The sequence below is a fragment of the Anomaloglossus baeobatrachus genome, chromosome 7 (assembly GCF_048569485.1).
Source record: "Anomaloglossus baeobatrachus isolate aAnoBae1 chromosome 7, aAnoBae1.hap1, whole genome shotgun sequence".
Classification (NCBI taxonomy): Eukaryota; Metazoa; Chordata; class Amphibia; order Anura; family Aromobatidae; genus Anomaloglossus; species Anomaloglossus baeobatrachus.
The window spans coordinates 250,471,886-250,494,683 of NC_134359.1; the positions used below are offsets into that span (position 1 = coordinate 250,471,886).

A 22,798-nucleotide genomic window follows, 5' to 3' on the forward strand; every position below is an offset into this window, starting at 1 on the left:
CTTTGGACGTTTTTACCCCAGTTTGAAGTCAGCTCCTCGTGGGTCGAGCTGGGGAGCAGCTGAGTCAGGATTGGGCAAGCCTTGTCCACCCATCAAATCATCAAATGTACCAATGTTTTGTACACCAGAAATACTTCGAGACTGGAGCAGTATTTCTGGTGCAGCCACAGAAGCGCACACCACCTAGCAGAAGTGACTTTTAATGAATTAAGGCCAATTTACACACAGCGACATCGCTAGCGATGTCGCTGCAGATCGCACCCGCCCCCGTCATTTGTGCGTCACGGGCAAATCGCTGCCCGTGGCGCACAACATCGTTAGTCCCCGTCACACATACTTACCTGCCTAGCGACGTCGCTGTGGCCGGCGAACCGCCTCCTTTCTAAGGGGGCGGTTTGTTCGGCGTCACTAAGCGACTGCCCAATAGAAGCGGAGGGGCGGAGATGAGCGGGACAAACATCACGACCACCTCCTTCTTTCCTCATTGCGGGTAGCCGCAGGTACGGTGATGCTCCTCATTCCTGCGGTGTCACACGTAGCGATGTGTGCTGCCGCAGGAACGACAAACAACCTGCGTCCTGCAAAAGCAACGATAATCGGGAAAGGAACGACGGGTCAACGATCAACGATAAGGTGAGTAATTTTGATCGTTAACGGTCGTTTGTGTGTTTCACACGCAACAACGTCAATAACGAGGCCGGATGTGCGTCACGAATTCCGTGACCCCAACGACATCACGCTAGCAATGTCGTTGCGTGTAAACCGGCCTTTAGTAGTCTTCTACTATAGCAAGACTGGCGCAGCGCGAGCGTACGCTATGCCAGTATTGATGAATCAAACCAGACATGTACAAAACTAGAACAAATTCTAGCTGCTAAATATTTCTTGTCAGACATTAGTTATGCAAAGGTACTCAGTTAGTGTATCTTAACCCTATGATTCTGCAGGCCATGATTCATGGGGGGAATGTTTACATTTAGGGGTCCATAAAAAATATTGTAAATCATAAAATTTGTTACATTTTTAGTGGTGCAGGAAGGATTAATGCTGCTCTGCTGTGAATTGTCACGGCCGGGAAAAGAAGCTATACCGGCCGTATAGGACAACACAAAGTGAAGGGGAATGGAATGCCCTATCGCTAGGGAAATGGTGAAAGTGGTGACCCCTGACAACAACCTGCAGCTCACCCTCACTGTCCTCACCTAAATATTTAAAAATTAATTAATCCATACAGTAAATGTTATACAGAATAAAAAACATAGTGCCAGATTCCCTTTAACCCTATGATCTTGGAAAACTTGCCTGGCAGGTCACAGTAAGCTGTAAGAAGGCACAAGATGATTGCAACGCCCATATCGGCATCCTCGCAGTGACCTGCCCCCCTTCCCCGGTGATCACGTCAGTTTCGTCTCCTGTCCAGGTGTCCTGCAGCGGTGGTCCTGTCTCCGTCCCATGCTGCTGTCTTCCAGAGCCTTGCTCACGGCTTCTGGGACAGCGTCCTCCTAACCCGGAAGTGCCTCCCAGGTCAGCTGGGAGGCTGCAGGTACTGTACTTAAGGCACCTCTGCCCTATGGGAGGTGTCTGGGCAATGAGTTAGCTTCATTGCAGTTGTCAAGTCCCTCAGTGCTGCTGCGCATATTGTGTTGTCTGCTGCTGCTGACTCTTGTTTATATTTCAGTGCTGTGCTACTTCACTGTTCCTCTGCTGCCGCTACCATCCACGCTGGCCCGCTATCACAATACTTCTCTTTCCAAGTATCTATGTTGGTCGCTGCTGCTGTATCATCCAGCTGTCCATCTGTAGATCCATCTCCGCCACCTGCTGCTAAAGTCTAATGCTAGAGACTGTCGCTCTCATACCACTTGGGCAGCACCAGTCGCAACACCAATCTTACCGAGTGGCACCCAGACTCGCTCCTGCAGCACAACACCCTCACCATCAGGGGTTCTGGAGAAAACCAGGTGTAGGTTCGTAGTTAAGCCCCTCTAGGTTTTCTGTGTGCTGGGGCCCAGCGGGTTCACTAAAATCCCTGCTCACCCGGCTAGCACAACAATGATTTCAAAAACAAGAGAAACAGAGTATTTGTGCAAAAATATGAAATACTTTCTTTAGCCAATCACAAACAGGAATAAAAAATACTTAAAACCCACCACAAGAGATAAGGGGGGTACATGATGTGTAGTGGAATAAGGTCCCCACAATACTGGGTTAAAGTACTGCCAGTTACTCCACAATCAAATAGGAATTGACAAAAATTCTATCTCATTAGAAAAGTATATTGTGGATATGAGGAGGAAATGGCTAAAAAATAATATACTCATAAAGGACCAAACATTCTCATAGGGAATACACCTATAGGAATAATTAGACCAAAATCCCAGACCACTATGGAATCCCCGTGTAAGGGGTAGTCGGACCCCCGAACCGGGAAAGAGAATCCCCCCCTGAAGACGCCACAGGAGTATGCTGGCACATTGTACCATGTTATGTGTTATGTAGGGTTCTTCCCCCCCCAGGTGCCAGTGTAGTGAGTGGTTCCCCTGGTAACAGTGACAGGGAAGGAAGGGGCAGGGCAGCCTAGGAGGGAAGAGAAGGGGGGTTGGGCTCTGAATGCAGGGCAGTGTGCTGTGAGATGTAACATGGGAGAGAGCTGAGGAGAAGTGCCGGGGCAGAGTGCAGGAGTGGGTGCTGTGGCAGTGGAGCGGAGAAGTTGGAGCCGGTAAAGGAGCTGGAGAGCACAGAAAGAACGCTGTCATGAATGGGCCCCATGCATCCACACTCTGCCCCAACAACACACCTGTTTTGCAAGTAACGGCCGGGCCGGGGTTCAGCCTGCAACCCACAAGGCGAGGGGACCCGACTACACCCCCTGAGGCGCCCCCTGCCCCCGTTACATTTTGGCGTAGTCGGCAGGATCAAGCCCGCAGAAGAGAAACCCCGAGCAGAGACCAAGTGGTGCCTGATGTACTGAACAGGCCACAAGATGGCGGCAAGATGGCGGCTGTCCTCATGGATTTAGTGAAGGCGCGAAAAGTGGGCGCCAAACGAAAAGCGCTGGGCTGGCCTGTAAGGAAGAAGCCCGGAGTGCACCGCCCAAAGAGGGGAGGTGCTTGCCCCGAGATACTGCAGAGGTCTAGAGACGTGGGCGGCGCCGCAAGAACGAAGAGGCGTCGCAAACGCTGCGCCGACCTGGTGGGTGAGGCCGGGGGCGGAGTCTGTGCAGAAGCGGGAAAAGAAGAACCGCCTCCACCTTCCCCGGCGCGATTGCAACCCCGGCAGTGGAAGAAGAAGCAAACTCCAATACCTGGACCAAACAGAATGGAGAACAGAGTGTGGCGCTCTCAGCATAAGCAAGCGCTCGCTGAAGCCTGTGGGCTGAAGAGTACCCCGACGGTTGCGCCAAAAGCGGCCGCCGAACCTATGGCTTGAGACAAGCCAAGAGAAGCATCGGCATTACTGGTGATACATCAGAGTATGGTGTCGCACCCGGTAGTTGTTGTCGGCAGCCCACTGCGGTCCCGTCCAGCTACCCCCTCACCCCCGCAGGAGGCTGAAGGGCCTGAACCGGAGAAGGAAGTACCGGAGCCACCGGGTTATGAGCCGTTTCGTAGGCTACCCCGCTTACCTGGACAGTCCCTCTCCGACCATGTGAGGGCCCAGCGGGCTGAATGGCTGCGTGCATACCACCCAGCGTGAGGGTTAATCATCCGGAAGAAAAAGATCTGTTTGTTGTCGAAAGCCGGTACTGTTGGAAGCCGGTGAGTGTTTATGGTTAAAGCTACGTTAAAAGAACTGAACCCGGGAATAGAAGAATGCAGGGACTATGCATGGACTTCTCCCGCGACTGTTAAGTAAAGAACCCTTTTGTTTCTGTTGGTCGCGGCTCATCTAAGACCGGGAGCGCTTGAGGAGAGCCTCCGGGCAGAAGATCAGCCAAGACCGGGAGCTCCCCTGGAGGGACTCCGGGCAACGGACTTGTGTGCCAACCTGGTGTGCTTTGATACGTTAGTTTTAAAATGTTTTTTTTATTGATAAGAAAGAAAAAGGATACTGCTGAAGAAACGTGTGTGTGTTTTCTATATGCGTTGTCTTGCAGGTGCGGAACCTCGCCAGGAGGCTGAGGTTAAAGAGGGGAGGAATGTAAGGGGTAGTCGGACCCCCGAACCGGGAAAGAGAATCCCCCCCTGAAGACGCCACAGGAGTATGCTGGCACATTGTACCATGTTATGTGTTATGTAGGGTTCTTCCCCCCCCAGGTGCCAGTGTAGTGAGTGGTTCCCCTGGTAACAGTGACAGGGAAGGAAGAGGCAGGGCAGCCTAGGAGGGAAGAGAAGGGGGGTTGGGCTCTGAATGCAGGGCAGTGTGCTGTGAGATGTAACATGGGAGAGAGCTGAGGAGAAGTGCCGGGGCAGAGTGCAGGAGTGGGTGCTGTGGCAGTGGAGCGGAGAAGTTGGAGCCGGTAAAGGAGCTGGAGAGCACAGAAAGAACGCTGTCATGAATGGGCCCCATGCATCCACACTCTGCCCCAACAACACACCTGTTTTGCAAGTAACGGCCGGGCCGGGGTTCAGCCTGCAACCCACAAGGCGAGGGGACCCGACTACACCCCCTGAGGCGCCCCCTGCCCCCGTTACACCCGGACAAAGGTGAGGGGAAAACATGATGACCCAGGAGAAGAAGGACCTCATGCAAAAAGACCATGCGTATGAAAAATGTATCCCAGTCCACTAAATACATTGTGCAATGTAGTGCAAAAAAATCACAATGTGGACATAGGGGAACAATATAAAAAAAAAGAGAGGACTATTATTTACCTAAAGTGCAAGTGCAAAAAGGACGTTTAGGAGGCCTAATCCCACATCAGTACGGATGCCCCAAACACAGGAACGCAGGATCACCACCAACGTGGTTTCGCAAAGGTACTGTTGCTTTCTCAAGATGATTTGTAGAGATTGGACTCCTGTGGCACGGATGGAGCATACTATATAATCTGCTACTGTTCCTTTATCATCTCAGCCTTTGCTAATACTAATACATTGTGCAGGTTGTGAAATAAATGATTGGATGCTGCCCTTGTTAATATATACAGTACAGACCAAAAGTTTGAACACACCTTCTCATTCAAAGAGTTTTCATTATTTTCAGGACTCTGAAAATTGCAGATTCACATTGAAGGCATCAAAACTATGAATTAAAACATGTGGAATGAAATACTTAAAAAAGTGTGAAACAACTGAAAATGTGTCTTATATTCTTGGTTCTTCAAAGTAGCCACCTTTTGCTTTCATTACTACTTTGCACACTCTTGGCATTCTCTTGATGAGCTTCAAGAGGTAGTCACCGGAAATGGTTTTCCAACAGTCTTGAAGGAGTTCCCAGAGATGCTTAGCACTTGTTGGCCCTTTTGCCTTCCCTCTGCGGTCCCGCTCACCCCCAAACCATCTCGATTGGGTTCAGGTCTGGTGACTGTGGAGACCAGGTCATCTGGCGTAGCACCCTATCACTCTCCATCTTAGTCAAATAGCCCTTACACAGCCTGGAGGTGTGTTTGGGGTCATTGTCCTGTTGAAAAATAAATGATGGTCCAACTAAACGCAAACCGGATGGAATAGCATGCCACTGCAAGATGCTGTGGTAGCCATGCTAGTTCTGTATGCCTTCAATTTTGAATAAATCCCCAACAGTGTCACCAGCAAAGCACCCCCACACCATCACACCCCCTCCGTCATGCTTCACGGTGGGAACCAGGCATATAGAGTCCATCCGTTCACCTTTTCTACAAAGACACGGTGGTTGGATCCAAAAGATCTCAAATTTAGACTTATCAGACCAAAGCACAGATTTCCACTGGTCTAATGTCCATTCCTTGTGTTCTTTAGCCCAAACAAGTCTCTTCTGCTTGTTGCCTGTCCTTAGCAGTGGTTTCCTAGCAGCTATTTTACCATGAATGCCCGCTGCACAAAGTCTCCTCTTAATAGTTGTTCTAGAAATGAGAAGTGTGTCCAAACCTTTGGTCTGTACTGTAACTTAAAGTGTACTGTGCCAAACACTTTTCATATAAGAGGCCTACCATGGGATTTACCTGTCTACCGGTGTGCCAGTCCGAACTGCTTACTAACGTAAGAGTGTTCCAGCTTCTCCGGTCTGAGTGTGCGATATTTATTAATATGAGTATGACAGGTACTAGTCATGTCCTCTGAATATCTGCTGGTGGAGGAGTATGTCATCAGACCTGTCCATCATCCTCCTTAAATCAAAAAACATTGAAAATGGGAAAGCTATTTTTTCATTTGGGCAAATCTGATCCTACGTCACTCAATCAACTCCCAGTTGGAGAACGGGAGTTCTGAAAACGAACTTTACGAGCGTAAGTGCCTTAAAATCATGTCTGGAGCACATTTGTTGGAAATAAAGATAAAGTAGACAGCCCCTCTACGGTTTTTATCATCGTCTCTATAACATGTGATAACAGGGAACAGGTGTGGGATGTGATCGCAGTTCTCGGTGTTTGGGATTGCTCACGTTGCTTCCTGGGAATATGATTACTCCACAACTCCGAACACAGGGAAGCCATAATGAAACACAGATGAGCTTTGTAGGCAGCGTAGGCAGTCAAATTGCATATGATTAAATTGTGCCTTTATGACCCATTATATCTGTTGGCATCAACAATGCAGAATTAAATTGCTTGGCTCTCAGCTTAGCATGGAGTTAAACTGCATAACGTAGGACTGGTTTACTGTTACAATGTGCAATGATGCCCTACACTGGAAGCTTGTGATCACGAGGACAGTTGTGTCTTCTCCAAGTCTGTAGAAAATCTTGGTCTCTCTGTGTTGTAGGATTTGATGTGTTTATTAAAGAGGACCAACCACCAGGATTTTCCTATATAAACTAAAGCCAGTGCTATACTGGTGCTATCATGCTGATTCTATACATACCTTTAGTTGTGAGATCGGATGTATACTTTCTGAAATATAGGCAAGTAAAGTTTGAGAAATGCACTGTTATTTGATGAGAGGTGCAACGAAATATCTAATAGGTGGATTAGTATAGGTATTCCCACCCCTGCCTGTCCTTCCTCCCCCTGCCTGTGTTATTTATGCTATTTACATTATATTACAGATTTACTAAATCATAATCACATCATCTTATTGTTTTGTAGCCTATGTGAAGCTGGCAGGTGAGTTCCCGGGGTCACAACGAGAGCGGAAAATACAAGAGCTCACCCCTGCATCCAGCAGAGCACACCCCAGTAGTCAGCTCAGCCCACCCCAGCACCCTATGAAGCACACCCTAGGACTGAGTAGGCACTCACTTACAAAAATGTCACTTGACTGCACTTACATTATACACTTATTTAACATACAATTAAACCACTGACAGGTAAAGTGAATAACACTGATTAACTCATATTCGCTCCTGTCAGGGGGTGAGAAATTGTAGGTAGAGAGGGAGCAACCAAATCTAGAAGATGATGAGCTTAAAGCACAAAAAATGGGACATAATAAGGATCTAAGCAATTATGAGAAGGTCCAATTTGTGATGGGTGGAGAAAAAGTGGTCTATGGAAGAACAACCAGAAAAGTGGTGGAGGATCAAGGGTGCAACACAACCCCAAAGCATGATTGATCCACCCCATTCTTAATGGTTGGCAATATGTTCTTTTCCTGAAATTCTGTGCCCTTTTTTCTCCACACCTACTTTTGATCATTGTGGCCAAATACTTCTATTTTAACGTCATCGGTCCACAGGACTTGTTTCCAAAATGCATCAAGCTTGTTTAGATGTTCTTTTACATACTTCTGACCTTGAATTTTATGGTGAGGATGCAGGAGAGGTTTTCTTCTGATGACTCTTCCATGAAGGCCATATTTGTGCAGGTGTCTCTGAACAGTAGAACACTGTACCACATCTCCAGAGTCTACTAAATCTTCCTGAAGATCTTTTGCAGTCAAGAGGGGGTTCTGATTTGTCTCTCTAGCAATCCTACGATCATCTCTCACAGAAATTTTGCTTGGTCTTCCAGACCTTATCTTGACTTTCACTGTTCCTGGTAAAATCTTCTTATAACTTTCTCCTGCTTTGTGGGCCTCCCCATTTTCAAAGTGCTAGGCAGCTGCTTAAAAGAACCCATGGCTGCTGTTTTTTTGGCATACGTTTAGAGGAGGCTGGACATTTATAAAGCTGTGAAATTTCCATCACCTGACTTTTCCTAATGATAATCAACAAGTCATAACCCTAACAGGCGAATTAAGATCTGGAACTTTGGTCACAGTTATCTGAGCACACGAATCTCAAAGGGTGTCCAAACGTTTGCATCAGCCCATTATGAGAGAATACAATCCATTTTATTCTTATGGAAACCATCTTGTCTTCTAACTGAATGACGTCATAGGGTTCAGCTAACACTGATGGCAGGGAAGTTTCCCATTTCCATACACACCCCTGCAGCCATTATTGGTGCATAGCTCTGAGGAGGTATTTCTTTGTTTGAGGCACTATGTAAACTGGTATAGAAGGAGTGTATTTCGCTTAAGGGGGCTTTACACGCTACGACATCGCTAATGCGAACTCGTTGGGGTCACGGAATTGGTGACCCACATCCGGCCGCATTAGCGATGCCGTTGCGTGTGACACCGATGAGCGATTTTGCATCGTTGCAAAAACGTGCAAAATCGTTCATCGGTGACATGGGGGTCCATTCTCAAAAATCGTTACTGCAGCAGTAACGAGGTTGTTCCTCGTTCCTACGGCAGCACACATCGCTCCGTGTGACACCGCAGGAACGAGGAAGCTCCCCTTACCTGCCTCCCGGCCGCTATGCGGAAGGAAGGAGGTGGGCGGGATGTTACGTCCCACTCAGCTCCGCCCCTCCGCTTCTATTGGGCGGCCGCTCAGTGACGTCGCTGTGACGCCGCACGGACCGCCCCCTTAGAAAGGAGGCGGTTCGCCGGTCACAGCGACGTCGCTCAGCAGGTAAGTATGTGTGACGGGTCTGGGCGATGTTGTGCGGCACGGGCAGCGATTTGCCCGTGTCGCGCAACAGATGGGGGTGTGACGCCCTGGGCAAGCCAGGGGTCACAGGTCATGACACCACCACACACCCCACATTCCCTGCAGGCACACCAAGGTCAAAACACAAATCCTTGTTGCCCTCCTCCAGGGGCTGATGTTCACACCAGGGGGTGGGCCAGGCGGTTGGCTCCGCCCACCGAGGAGTTCACAGTCCTGGAGGCGGGAAAACCAGTCAGTTCAGTTGAGAGTTGAGTTTGAGAGTAGAAGGAAGTGGTAAAGGAGCAAGTGACAGGAGTGGAAGTAAAGGAAAGTGACAGCAACAGAGCCTGAAGTTGGTCCGGGTGTGTGCCCCGGACTGAGACAGCAAGGTTGGCAGACGGTGGTGACCGTCTGCAGGAGAGGCTGATCGGAGGTTGCCAAAAGGACCGTGGACGGGTGGTGGCCCGGCGGTACCGGAGCGGTATACAAAGAGAAGCCAGCACCATTGGCAGGGGCCTTTCGGATCCCGGCAAGGCTAGGAGTCGCCGTAATTTGCCAAATCCGTCAGTGAAGGGGACCTCCGGGTCTCCCAGCAGCAAAGTCCCGATTGAAGGCAACAGTCCAACCGTGAAAGGGAGACACCGCCACCGCCAAGGCACCAGTTTCCCAGGGCCAGCGCCTGCGGGCAAGAGAGGGGCTCCTCCGGCTCATATCCAAGCTGGGGAGCGGGTTACCGGTGGGAATCCATCGCTACCAACAACCGTTTCTAGGTGCAGGGAAGAGACAGTCACCGCTAACTTGCAGGGAACATCTACACCGCAGCCGTCCGAGGGACCCGTCCAACCAGCCGTTTGTTTACCGTGAACTGTGTCATCATCCTTGGGCTGAGAGAGTACCTCCGTGCCGTGCGGCACAGCGCTGCCCCTTCGTCCCTGCACCTCCACAGGCCCCATAACCCGCCTGTCCACCACCCTAAACCCCCGTCATCGGGCCCCGGGACCACCAAACCCCCTACCCACGGAGGGGCAAACCAACATCTAGCTGCTCCATACCACCACTCCCGGGATCCCCAGACAGAGCAGCGGTGGTGTCCACACAATCACCACAACCGTGGGTGGCGTCACGGACATTAATCAAATCCCCCACCAACAAATCACCCCTTTCACTCACGGGCGAGGAGCGCCGCTCGAGTCCCCGGGATCCGGCCTATCGCTCGAGCTACCGAGCAGCAGTAGCCGCAGAGCAGCGGCGGCTGGACCCGAGCAGTGGGAGAGCGCAGCGTTGACACCCTCCTCCTCTGCCCGCGACAGGGGCGGGTACCCACACTAGCGATATCGGGACCGATATCGCAGTGTGTAAAGCCCGCTTTACACCATTTTCTTTTTTGTAGTTTTTAAAATGTAAAAGACATATATAATATATATATATATATATACTGTGCATATATATATATATATATATATATATATCATTTTTTATTTTTTTTTGCTGAAAATAGAAAGAAAACGTGTCATTCTTATCTTTGTGCCTTTTAGAGATTATTTATTTTTCAACTTGCTTTGCTGTTCACAATAACAGTAATTTTGACCAGGGGTGCCCAGACTCTTGCATGCCACTATAAATACCGACAAAAAACACACTGATTTTAACTGGTGTAAACAATACCACAAGTTTCTTCCAGGCTTTGGACAGATGACATAACCTGAAAGGTCTTTCACCTGCAAGATCCATGCAGCTTTGGATATGTGCAGCTCCAGGTAGCTTTTTCTCTTGCCCTGTACTAACAGACTAGGGTTGGTCTGGAAGAGAGAGAACTGTGCAGCTAAATTGTTCTCTAAGTGATCGGGAAGCATGCACTGTCAGTAGTTTCTACCATCATAAAAAGGTGCATCTGAATTTTAAGATGCATAATTTTTTTTACCAAGATTTTTTTTTTCTAAAAAGGTGCATCTTATAGTCTTAAAAATACAGTACATTTTAATTTGTCCTTCTGAACATCACCGCTATTTGATTTCCATTTGGAAGAAACAGGATGATGTGATAAATGGATGTTTAATTTTATCAGTTTGTTCTTGCTATTAAAACTTGAGCAGCAAATTGAGTAAATAGGTCAGGCGGGCTATTGACTTGATGGTTATGAATATTTTATAGCCTTGAGATTATAGTATTGTTTATCCAATTTCTTGATTTCAGCTTAAAAAGATCATAGAAAAGACTAATCTGCCGTAAGATTACATGTCTAGTGATTAATCAGTCCTAGTAAATTCATTCATCAATCAGAATTTACGCTGTCAGTCTTGATTTGTCAGGACAGGCCAGGGGCCAGCAACGGTGGCAATATATTAATTGTGGACCAGCGGGTAAATATATATAATAAAACTGCGTGTCAATCTGTGCCCTTCAGGGAAGCAAGCTCTATCACTGTGATGAATTAAAATCTGCCTGTATACCGTGGTAAGAGCTAACTTTTATATTACTAGACTCCGGAAATTAGCTATACAGGGGAAATCCTGCTGATGGGATCCCCAGGTTTAGTAGTTTTGGTTTTCTAGGTACTGTCACAGTCCAATAAAATCTGCTGTCTGCAATAACAGAGCCACACTTAGGGGTACTTTGCACACTATGACATCGCAAGCCGATGGTAGCGATGCCGAGCACGATAGTCCCCGCCCCCGTCGCAGCTGCGATATCTTGTGATAGTTGCCGTAGCGAACATTATCGCACACGCACTTACCTGCCCTGCGACGTCGCTCTGGCCGGCAAACCACCTCCTTCCTAAGGGGGCGGGTCGTGCGGCGTCACAGCGATGTCACACGGCAGGCGGCCAATAGAAGCAGGGCGGCGGAGATGAGCGGGACGTAAACATCCCGCCCACCTCCTTCCTTCCTCATGCAGCCGGGACGCAGGTAAGGAGATGTTCCTCGCTCCTGCAGCTTCACACACAGCGATGTGTGCTGCCACAGGAACGAGGAACAACATCGTAACATCGGTCCTTCCGGAATTATGGAAATGACAGACGCTACACCGATCATACGATTTCGACACTTTTGCGCTCGTTAATCGTAGTAAAAAGGATTCACATACTCCGATGTCGACAGCGACGCCAAATGTGCGTCACTTTCGATTTGACCCCACCGACATCGCACCTGCTATGTCATAGTGTGCAAAGTACCCCTTAGCCCCCATCTTCTCGATAGGCTAAAACTATACATGGTTGTCTCGGTGAAAAAGTCTGTACAGCAAGTATTTGCATCTTCTAGTTTTCCCATATTTTGCGTGTATGTGAATTTTATCTGTTTTAAAATAATTTTCTAGGAGTGTAATATTAATTGGGTCTACCTCCAAAAGACCCTCAACAATCAACAGATTGAAATGGTCATAGGCGCTAAGAAGGGGGCAGCCCAGGGCGCTGCACTCCAATGCCAAGGAGATTCCGTGTGTGGAAGTGGCTTCGGGGGGGCATGGCACTTACTTGCTTCTTCAGGCTGTCAGTCAACACCAACAGATAGTGAGACACACAACACCAGAGTTCTCTTGGCCAAACAGTCTTATTTACGTTATTCTTCACACCATTATGACAGACATGGCCTTACTTTCTATCTCTGTGGGGTACTATTCTTTGTTCTGTCCCCAGCTATCTCGGACCATGTCCTTAATACTCCGGGGTCTGAGTCTCCTTTCCCCTTATTCCATATACCTTTGGCTGTTCTTGGCACCGACGGCTTTTCTAGCTGGATGACTCTCTAAGCCCGTCAAGGTGAGCCGTAGGTTCCGGACCTTCAAAAGTTATGTCAGGCCCTAGAACCAGGGCCCTGTCCTCTCACTTTTGAACCAACTACTATACTCCCGTTCCTCTGGAGTTCCCTCGCCTACCCATCTGCCCTGCCACCTGTCACTCCTCCTTTTTTCTACCTTAACCCTATCTTATCTGCACCTCGCTCTACCGCTGACCCAACCCGACTGCTAGATGGCAAACTAGTATACAGTCCCAACTCTATTACGTATGGAGCCTGTTCTTCAAAAAAAAAAACCTTGAATACTAACACATATGCAAAACACAGTGTTATATATATATATATATATATATATATATATATATATATATATATATATATCATGGGGGACTGGCCCCCTGCTATGCCTAAATCTTACTTTAACCTTTCCCCAGTAACATAAATAGGAGAGAGAGGCAGTACCATTCATGGCTACTACACAATGTACAGACTAGTAGTAGTTCCAATGTGTTGCGGCCCCTTCAATCAGCTGATCTGTGGGGGTACTGGCTGTTGGATCCCCACCGATCTAATGATTTTCTATCTGAATTATAAGTCACCCAGTCTTAAAGAGAATTATGTGATAAATAGTTGCCCTGGGCAGAGGTAGTTCAGGATAGGACAGCGTAAAACTTTTCCATGGATAAATATTTAGCCGCAATCTGGTGCACTGTAGGGTACAACTTGGTATTTTACTCAAATGCAAATTAGCCTTACAAATGCATTGGTGGATGTGTCAGTGCACTTGCAGTCCTCGACACCTTTTAGTTTCTCCTCGATGTTGCCACTTTCCGCTACTTGGTTGGCACATGGACTCTGCTGCAAGACGTCACTTCTCGTTTTCCCTATCAATTCAGCAGCAGAAAGTGGTGCCAACAGGGGAAGCTAAGAAGCCGAGGACTGCAAGTGCACTAATATGTCCACCAATGCATTTCTCAGTTAAATTTGCATACAAATAAAACACAGATTCCTGCATAACAGGGCACAAGATAGTGGCGAAATAAATATGTGTGGAAATGTTTTACATTGCCCTATCCTAAACTACGCCTACTAGTCTAGTGTATTCGTTACGGACAGCTTCCCTTTAGAGTTCTGTAAAATCTTTTATCTGGTATCAGCGCCGCTCCAGTTGGTCTTCTTCAGTTTGAGACCTAACAGCTGCTCCAGTATTTCATGGAACGCGCCGGAGGTCACAACTCAATGTAAGTCTATGACAGCCATGTTCTGGCCTCGTTGTGGCTCTTATAGAGTTGCATTGAGAGCTTGTGATGTAACTTCTGACTTACAGCCAGTCAGAAGTTATGATCAGAAGGTGTTGCAGCGGGACTAGGACACCGCCAAAAGAAAAAGCCAGATGGTGAGTATAAGAGCAGGGGCAGGGGACAGGAGTAATGCTTTAAGGATTCAAAGAACACTAATGACTAAAGTCATTCCCTGAACTTAAGACCCTGTATAACACATAACAGAATATCAGTTTACATGTATGATTCCTTTAGGACTATTAATGGGGTTTTCAAAAAATTGAAAGTTACCTACCCACATGATAGGGAATAACTTAGGAGGAGTCGGTCAGCAGGATTTCACCCTCTCAAACTATTTATATGCACATGTAGCTCTTGCAGAGACAAGTCCAACCAAACCTTTAGCCAGACAGTCCATATCTCCGTTACTAAGAAATATGCTTGTGAATCTATATGCAAATGAGGGTGAAGTGCTTTTAGCACGTAGAAAATTTTCACAAGCCTCTGTCACTCCAACTCTATTTCCCAACCAGTGCTCCTGTTTAAAGGGAATCTGTCAGCAGGTTTTTGCTATGTACTCTGAGGACAGCATGCTGCAGGGGTTAAACAGCAAAAATCAACTATGTCTCTCTTATCAGACTGTGTGATGTTGTTTACTTATAGGCTTTATCACCTAGTGATTATTATTGCTGGACCAAAATGTCACAAGCATGGCAGTCCGGCACACCCCCACCTATGATTGACACCTCTCAGTCAATGTACAGTCTCTATTGAGAGCCAGAAATGGGCAGGAACAGCTCTGCTGTGTTCCTGGATCTAAATTCTTTGATTGTGGCAGAATGGCTGCAGCCAGTAATCTAAGTGATACATCGTTGGATTCAGAATCTCTTTGCCTAGATTATATTGCTCTCAGATGAGGTAGTAAAAATCTGCTGACAGATTCCATTTAATTGAAAATTCCTTTGCTTGAAGTCACATATTATAGAGGTGGTCAGCCAATAGAAGAAGGCAGCACTGGGTGAACAACAGAGTTGGGGAAAGCAAAGGCTTGGCAAGAGCTTTCACATGCCAAAAGCACTTTGATGAAAATTATGATTTCTTGGTAATGGATGAATGGACTGTCTTGCTAAAGGTACAGCTAGACTTGTCCTTGCAAGAGTTAGGGGTAGTTTGCATGCTGCGAGATCGCTAGCCGATTGTAGCGATGCCGAGCGCGATAGTACCCGCCCCCGTCGCAGATGCGATCTCTTGTGATAGCTGCCGTAGTGAACATTATCGCTACGGCAGCTTCACACGCACTTACCTGCCCTGTGACGTCGCTCTGGCCGGCGACCCGCCTCCTTCCTAAGGGGGCAGGTCGTGCGGCGTCACAGCGTCGTCACACGGCAGGCGACCAATAGAAGCGGAGGGGCGGAGATGAGCGGGACGTAAACATCCCACCCACCTCCTTCCTTCCTCATTGCAGGCGGGACGCAGGTAAGGAGATGTTCCTCGCTCCTGCGGCTTCATACACAGCGATGTGTGCTGCCGCATGAACGAGGAACAACATCGTACCTGTCGCTGCAGCGAAATTATGGAAATGACAGACACTACACAGATCACAGATTTTCGACGCTTTTGTGATCGTTTATCGGTGCTTCTAGGCTTTACACGTTGCGACGTCGTTACTGGCGCCGGATGTGCATCACTTTTGATTTCACCCCGACGAGATCGCAGTAGCGATGTCGCAACGTGCAAAGTACCCCTTAGGGCCGTTCCACAAATCCGGCTTTTTGCTGGATTGCCGTATTCGGCGCACACCAGTACAGTGTGTACAGTACAATGGCAGCGCGACAAGCGCTGGTCACATGCTGTCATGTGACCGGAGCATGTGACCCGGAAGTTCCGGCGCTGCCATTGTACTGTATACACTGTACTGGCGTGCGCCGAATCTGGCAAACCGGCGAAAAGCCGGATTTGTGAAACGGCCCTTATACATGAAAATGGTTTGGGAGGGAGGGTGTGGGATGGGGTCCTGCTGATAGATTCCCTTTAATGATTGCTGGGAATCTGACTACCAGGCTCTGCTGCGATATCATGAACGGGACAGTCCAAGGAATCCATGTTTCCCAATGATTAAAAGGAACCTGTCACTCGGATCATGCTCTTCAAACCACAGGACCACAGGCGACATGAATCAGAGCCTGGCTGCTCGATTGCAGCCAGATATGTTTTTCTCTGAAACAATCCGGCGTTTCAAAGAAAACAGTTTTGAAGAGTTAGCTGGGGACGATAAGGAGAAACGAGAGGAGTGCGATGTGATCCCCGGCCAGATTCTCCCCATACAGCTTAGGATGATTGACAGGTGTTTCTCTATGTACACCAATGTGAGAGACCTGTCAGTCAACTGTGCCGGAGCGGTGAGAATCTAATTGGGGACCTCATTGAACTCATTCTTTCTCCTTATTGTCAGCAAATGGATTTGCAAACTATGTTTTCTCAGAAAAGCCTGAGCAATCACGTACCCAGGCTCTGATTTACGCTGCCTGTGTTTTGGCAGCATGAATTAGGTGACCATGACAAGTTCTTTGTAATCTACATATGATATATGCCATGTAGATTATATACTAGAGACAAAATAAGACCAAGTATACTGCCCTCATCCAAAGTTTCCACAATGATTTGTATGCGATTCCCTCTGAAGATGATGAATGAGTCCTCACCAATACTTTTCCTAAGGCTCATGTAGTAATCACATCCAATCTCTTCTTTTATTTCTTGAAGCAATTTCTCCAGAGCCGCTTTTTTCAGGAGTTGGCTGGGAACACTTGTTAAGATTCTGTCCATCTGCTGCTTCTCCTGGGGTGCCAGCATGTCGCTCTGAATCCCATGGCGCATGTAGTAGAAATACCTCTGAAACAGTTACCGAGAGTGTTTGTTTAGTATGTAGAATAAAGGGATGTGGATAATAAGATATGTATAAAAGAAGAACTTTTTCCACTGCAACTGGCAGTTTGGCCCCTGTTAACCCTGGAGGAACAAACCGCTATAGCCTGGAAGTAGAGATGAGCGAACTCGAGGTTCTGTGTTCTTACCAAACATAGACTTTACAAAAAAATACAGAGTACGCGTTTGGACAACAGGTGCCTAATGTATGCAACCACTGGCGTGTGCATCCCTGTGCTCGGGTACGCACTGAGCTCAGCCTAGTGCGAGCCGTTTAGTGTTTGAACAGCTCACACTGGGGGTAACAACAGCAGGATCGGAAGTAGTATGCACCAAAAAAAAGAAAAAAAAAAAGGAAAAATCTCGACCACCTGCCCCTGGAAGTGATCTGTTTATGGCTGCATGTGGTCGGAGACCAAAACTGCCCAATTATTGACTTCCATTGGGGTTCAGATCAAGTCCCCGAGTCTCAAAACAAACTTTATCTAAAATCAGGCTGCACCCACCGAACCAAACTTCCATGGGTCCGCTCATGTCTATCTGGAAGTAGGACTGTCTGGACACAGGTATTTATAATTTACTAGCTGTACTACCCGGCATTGTCCGGGATAGTAACTAAGTTCTCCCTGTATCTCTCCCATTCTCCCTCTCTCCTACTCTCTCACTCTCCCTGTCTCTCCCTCTCTATGTCTGCCTGTCACTCCCCCTCTATGTCTGCCTGTCTCTCTCCCTGTCGGCCTGTCTCTCTCACTGTCAGCCTATCTCTCCCTCTCACTGTCTGCCTCTGTCCCTCTCCCTGTCTGCCTCTCTGTCCCTCTCCCTGTCTGCCTCTCTGTCCCTCTCCCTGTCTGCCTCTCTGTCCTTCTCCGTGTCTACCTCTCTGTCCCTCTCCCTATCTGCCTCTCTTTCCTTCTCTCTCTCTGTCTGTCTCTCTGTCCCTCTCTCTCTCTCTGTCCCTCTCTCTCTCTGTCCCTCCCTCTCCCTGTCTGCCTCTCTGTCCCTCCCTCTCCCTGTCTGCCTCTCTGTCCCTCCCTGTCTGCCTATCTGTCCCTCCCTCTCCCTGTCTGCCTCTCTGTCCCTCCCTCTCCCTGTCTGCCTCTCTGTCCCTCCCTCTCCCTGTCTGCCTCTCTGTCTCTCTCCCTGTCTGCCTCTCTGTCCCTCTCCCTGTCTGCCTCTCTGTCCCTCTCCATGTCTGCCGCTCTGTCCCTCTCCCTGTCTGCCGCTCTGTCCCTCTCCCTGTCTGCCTCTCTGTCCTTCTCCCTGTCTGCCTCTCTGTCCTTCTCCCTGTCTGCCTCTCTGTCCTTCTCCCTGTCTGCCTCTCTGTCCCTCTCCCTGTCTGCCTCTCTCTCTCCCTGTCTCTCATTCCCTGTCTCTCTCTCCCTGTCTGCCTCTCTCTGACTCTCTGTCTCTCTATTTCTCTGTCTGTCTCACAGTTTCTCTGTCTCACTGTCTCTCTGCCTCCCTGTCTGCCTCTCTCTGCCTGTCTCCCTGCTTGCCTCTCTGTCTCTCTCTAGCCATCTCTCCACAGAAATCATATTACCTTACATTTAAGCTTCTTATACTAAGAATGTCCTTTGTTGCCAATGCAACCAATCACAGCTCCTATTAATGACCTGTAGTTCCCAGCTTCACTGACTGTAATGTAAGCAGGTTTTTTGGTGAATAACTGCAAAGCGCAGGGTTAAATTTTTTCCGTCAAAACATAACGTAGTCTATAACGCTCCCTGAGTCAAATGAGGTGTATGTGCAAAATTTTGTGATTGTAAATGCGACTGTGCGGATTTCTTTAGCGGACATACACATACATATACATACACTCAGCTTTTTATATTAGATTGGCCAATTTATAATCTGGAAACAATGTTATTTGTATTTGGGTTGAGAAGTGATCATAACTTCGCTATGGTAAGCAATGTACTCCAGAACGATGACTGTGGTGCAGCATACTCATGCTTGTGAATTCTCCACCTACATCCTGAAGGCTCCTGAATAAAAAGGAGACCTCATGGAAGAATTGAGAGTTGTCATTGCCGTGTCTACTTTTTTGGAAGGTTTAGGGAAGTTACGGCACCACATTCAGGCACTGTAGATGAGGCTGACATTCTAAAATGTTGAGCATACGTATGCAAAAATCATGTCTTTTCCCTCTGTTCTCGTGAAATGCTTGCTGAGCTCCCTGTATGTGAGCAGCCTTAGCCGTATCTTTGACACTTAATTGTGACCCTGACCTTGACCTCAGCCTTCTTACTACGTGATGCTCCTGTCTCATTCCTTGCTTCTTCATTCCTGTCTCACCCTCCAGCTTGTTTCATCCTGACTGCCATACTTATAACAGGCTGACTTCATTATTAACTACCCACTACTATACACCTGCCACCAATCAGGGACTTTTCGGGAGACTACAAGCTGGCAATTTGACAGGAGTTATGCTACATGTGCACGCTGCAGTTTTTTCTGCACACAAACTGCAACCAAAACTGCACCCAAACTGCAGCCAAAACTGCACCTTGTCAGAGAGAGCCTGGAAATGACCCAAAAAAACGGTTGCAATGTAGGTGCGTTTTTGGTGCGTTTTTGTCATTGAGTTTTTTTAAAGGAGAAACAAAATATGATAGGAAAGGATAATGGATAGGTAGCTAGAATAGATGATAGATAGAAAAAACAAAGAATAGCTAGATGGATAGATAGATAGATAAGAACATATAGATTAGATAATAAGAAAGAACAGAAAGAATACATAGAAATAAATAACAGAATAGCTTGATAGCCAATTTTTGGGAGTAAAAAAATAACATGGGGTCCCCCCCATTTTTCATATCTAGCACAGGAACAGCAGCAGCTGCAGGATGCAACCCTCAGCTCTCTGCTGTACCTTGGCTGGTTATGAAAAATAGAGGGGATCCCACACTTTTTTTTTAATTATTTGATTTATTAAAAAAAAAATGATATGAGATCCCCTCATTTTTCTAATACCAGCCAAGGTGCCGCAGACAACTGAGGGCTGATATTATTAGGGTGGAAAGGCCATCGTTATTTGGCCCTTTCCAGCCTAACAATAGCAGCCCACAGCCGTCCCAGAAGTGGCGCATCCATAAGATGCGCCAATTCTTGCGCTGGACCCGGCTCTTCCCGTTGCCCTGGTGCGGTGGCAATCGGGGTAAAAAGGAGTTAATGGCAGCAGCCCATAGCTGCCACTAAGCCCTAGGTTAGTGATGTCATGCGTCTATGAGACACCCCACATCACTAATCTGTAAGTGAAAGTAAATAACCACAAACAGCCAAGAAAATCCTTTATTTGAAATAAAATAAAAAGCCACCCTCTTTCACCACTTTATTAACCCCCAAAACACCCCTCCAGGTCAGAAATAATCCACACGAGGTCCCACGACACTTCCAGCTCTGCTACATCCCTGTCCTGTTACAGCCAGTTGCCATACAGCATGGCTGCCAGCTGTGAGTGTGGACAGAGCCATAGTGATCAGAATAAACTAGGGTGAACCCCGGACGTCACAGCTACGGGTCCCGCAGTACGGCGGGTGTCGCAGCAATGACGTCACGGCCGGGTTCACTGCGGTTCAGGCCGCTACTGAGGTGAGCCACGCGTTCATCACTCACGTGAGTCCTCCAGCTGCGGCTCACTTCAGGCCTGATGTGCGCTCACAGATGGAGGACTCGAGCTGTGACAGCAAACACCTGAGTGACGGCACCACCTATACCGCTGATCACTTCAGTCACTTGGGTGGTTTACTGTCATAGCTGGAGACCTCCACTGCTGATAGAGCGACTCTCTTTAGCGCTGTACAATTTAGACACGCCCACCGGCGGCTGTGATTGGTTGCAGTCAGACGATCCCTCATGCTTAGTGACAGCTCTCTGCCTGCAACCAATCACAGAGAGGGGGAGGAGTCAATATGTATGAGGCTAATGAGCGGATCGGCAAGAAGATGAGAGGCGGGGGAGCAGCGTGACAGCCGGTGATTGGTGAGTATGTAGTGCTTGGGGACAAAGAGAGAGAGCGCAAGGGAGACCGAGACCGATACACCGACACTGACATGGCACCGACACTCACAGACATGGGTACGGGCACCACACTGACACTGACACAGGCACCACACTGACACTGACACGGCACCGACACACGGACACGACACACAAACACCGGAATGTCAAAATCACTCCAGCATTGATTTTGTTATTCTGGAACTAAGTTGGTGAGCTGCGTTTTTGTTGACAAAACCGCAGGTAAAAAGCATGCAAAACACACCAATTTGATAGCATGCATTTTTCCTGCGTTTTTGATGCCCTCATTGATTTCAATGTGTGACAAATGTTAACAAAAACGCAAGAAAGAATGAACATGCTGCATCTTTTTTGTCACAATTGTTTGACAAAAAAAACGCTGACAAATAAACTGCAATGTGCGCACAGCAAATCTGACTTCTGATAGACTTTGCTGGGAAGTCACATGTCAGAAAGTTCTGACAACAAAACTGCACCAAAAAATGCGGCAAAAACATGGCAAAAAACGCAGCGTGCGCATGTAGCCTTAAAGATGGAGAGATTCTTTAGACACCTGCACCCCCAAACTAGCCCAAGACCATCTGATGATGGCTTGACAGATTGACTTCTCCAGTGAGAAACACTGAAGTACCCTTGACTTTCTGCCTAAAGAGGTTCTCGTGAAGACATTCATTTTTTTTACTAAGCCCTGTTAAGACAAATAAATGAGGCAGGGATGAATGGACCTGTGGATGTTCGGGTTCCCCGGGTTCAGAAGAACTATAGTTAAAAGTTTGATTTGGTACCTGAACTTGACCGATACTTGACTACAGACCCCATAGAAGTCAATGGGGCTCCAAACGTTGCTACTCTAAAATACCTGTAAAATGGTCTTAGTAAGGGCTGGAGGGTTGCAAAAGGAAGCAAAATGAGGGAAAAAGCTAACTTCATAAGAGGTATGATTAGCACAATTGATCTGATTTACTCAGATGTTAAAAAAATACGGTCGTCAGTACCTGGCCAATCACTGATTACCATTCCCTTCAATAATCGCCATTGTGAGGCTGCGCTCACTGAATGTACTGGGGGATACTCGCTTGGCTAATAGAAAACCATTCCTGTGTGCCTTAGTCTATTTAAACAGTTCAGTTGGTTTATTTACACTAATGATGAGCGAGTTTCGAAATACTCAGATTTGCGATACTCGTAACGAGTACAGTCTAATACTTGCGTATTCATTCCGAATAGTGTGTGCAATGCAAGTCAATGGGGAAAACTCGCAATGTAACGAGTAACCCGAATGCCGTACTTTTCGTGCGAGTAACAAATAGTACGGCATTCGGGTTACTCGTTACATTGCCAGTATTCTTCATTGACTTGCAGTGCACACACTATTTGAAATGAATACGTGAGTATTAGACAGTACTCGTTATAAGTATCGCGAGTATTTTGAAATGCGTTCATCATTAATTCACACACATAAACCAGCACTGAAGCAATATAACAAAGGACTTCTTGCGGCTACAAAGTAACACAAACAGGGTATATGACAGCCTGTTTCATCTGTGGGTACACCTTCACGGCTTTGGATACAATCCCTCTGAGCAGTATTCCAGTGGAGGTATAGCACTGGCCACTCACTGACCTCGGTCAGTATACAACCCTCTTTTGTGAGGTTACCTTTCTGGAGCTTGAGCAAGGCTCCAATGGACACTTAGGAAGACTGCCTCACCTCGATCACACACCAGGAACTGTGACTTGCTCCAGACACTGACTCCTGTCAGTCCAGATCCTCAGAAGGACTCCAGCTTCCTAAGCTCAGAATGACCACAAGCTCCACACACACGTGGCCTCCTAGCCAGT

General features: G+C 47.6%; 1 protein-coding gene across 1 annotated transcript in view; it reads right to left on the reverse strand.

Moving 5' to 3' along the window:
* DNAH3 (dynein axonemal heavy chain 3) overlaps window positions 1-22,798 on the reverse strand; it is a 594,186-nt gene that overhangs the window by 509,133 nt on the left and 62,255 nt on the right. Inside the window, exon 6 of the mRNA XM_075319752.1 lies at window positions 16,714-16,903. Coding sequence (XP_075175867.1) covers window positions 16,714-16,903 — 190 coding nt within the window. The remainder of the gene's footprint in view (window positions 1-16,713; window positions 16,904-22,798) is intronic.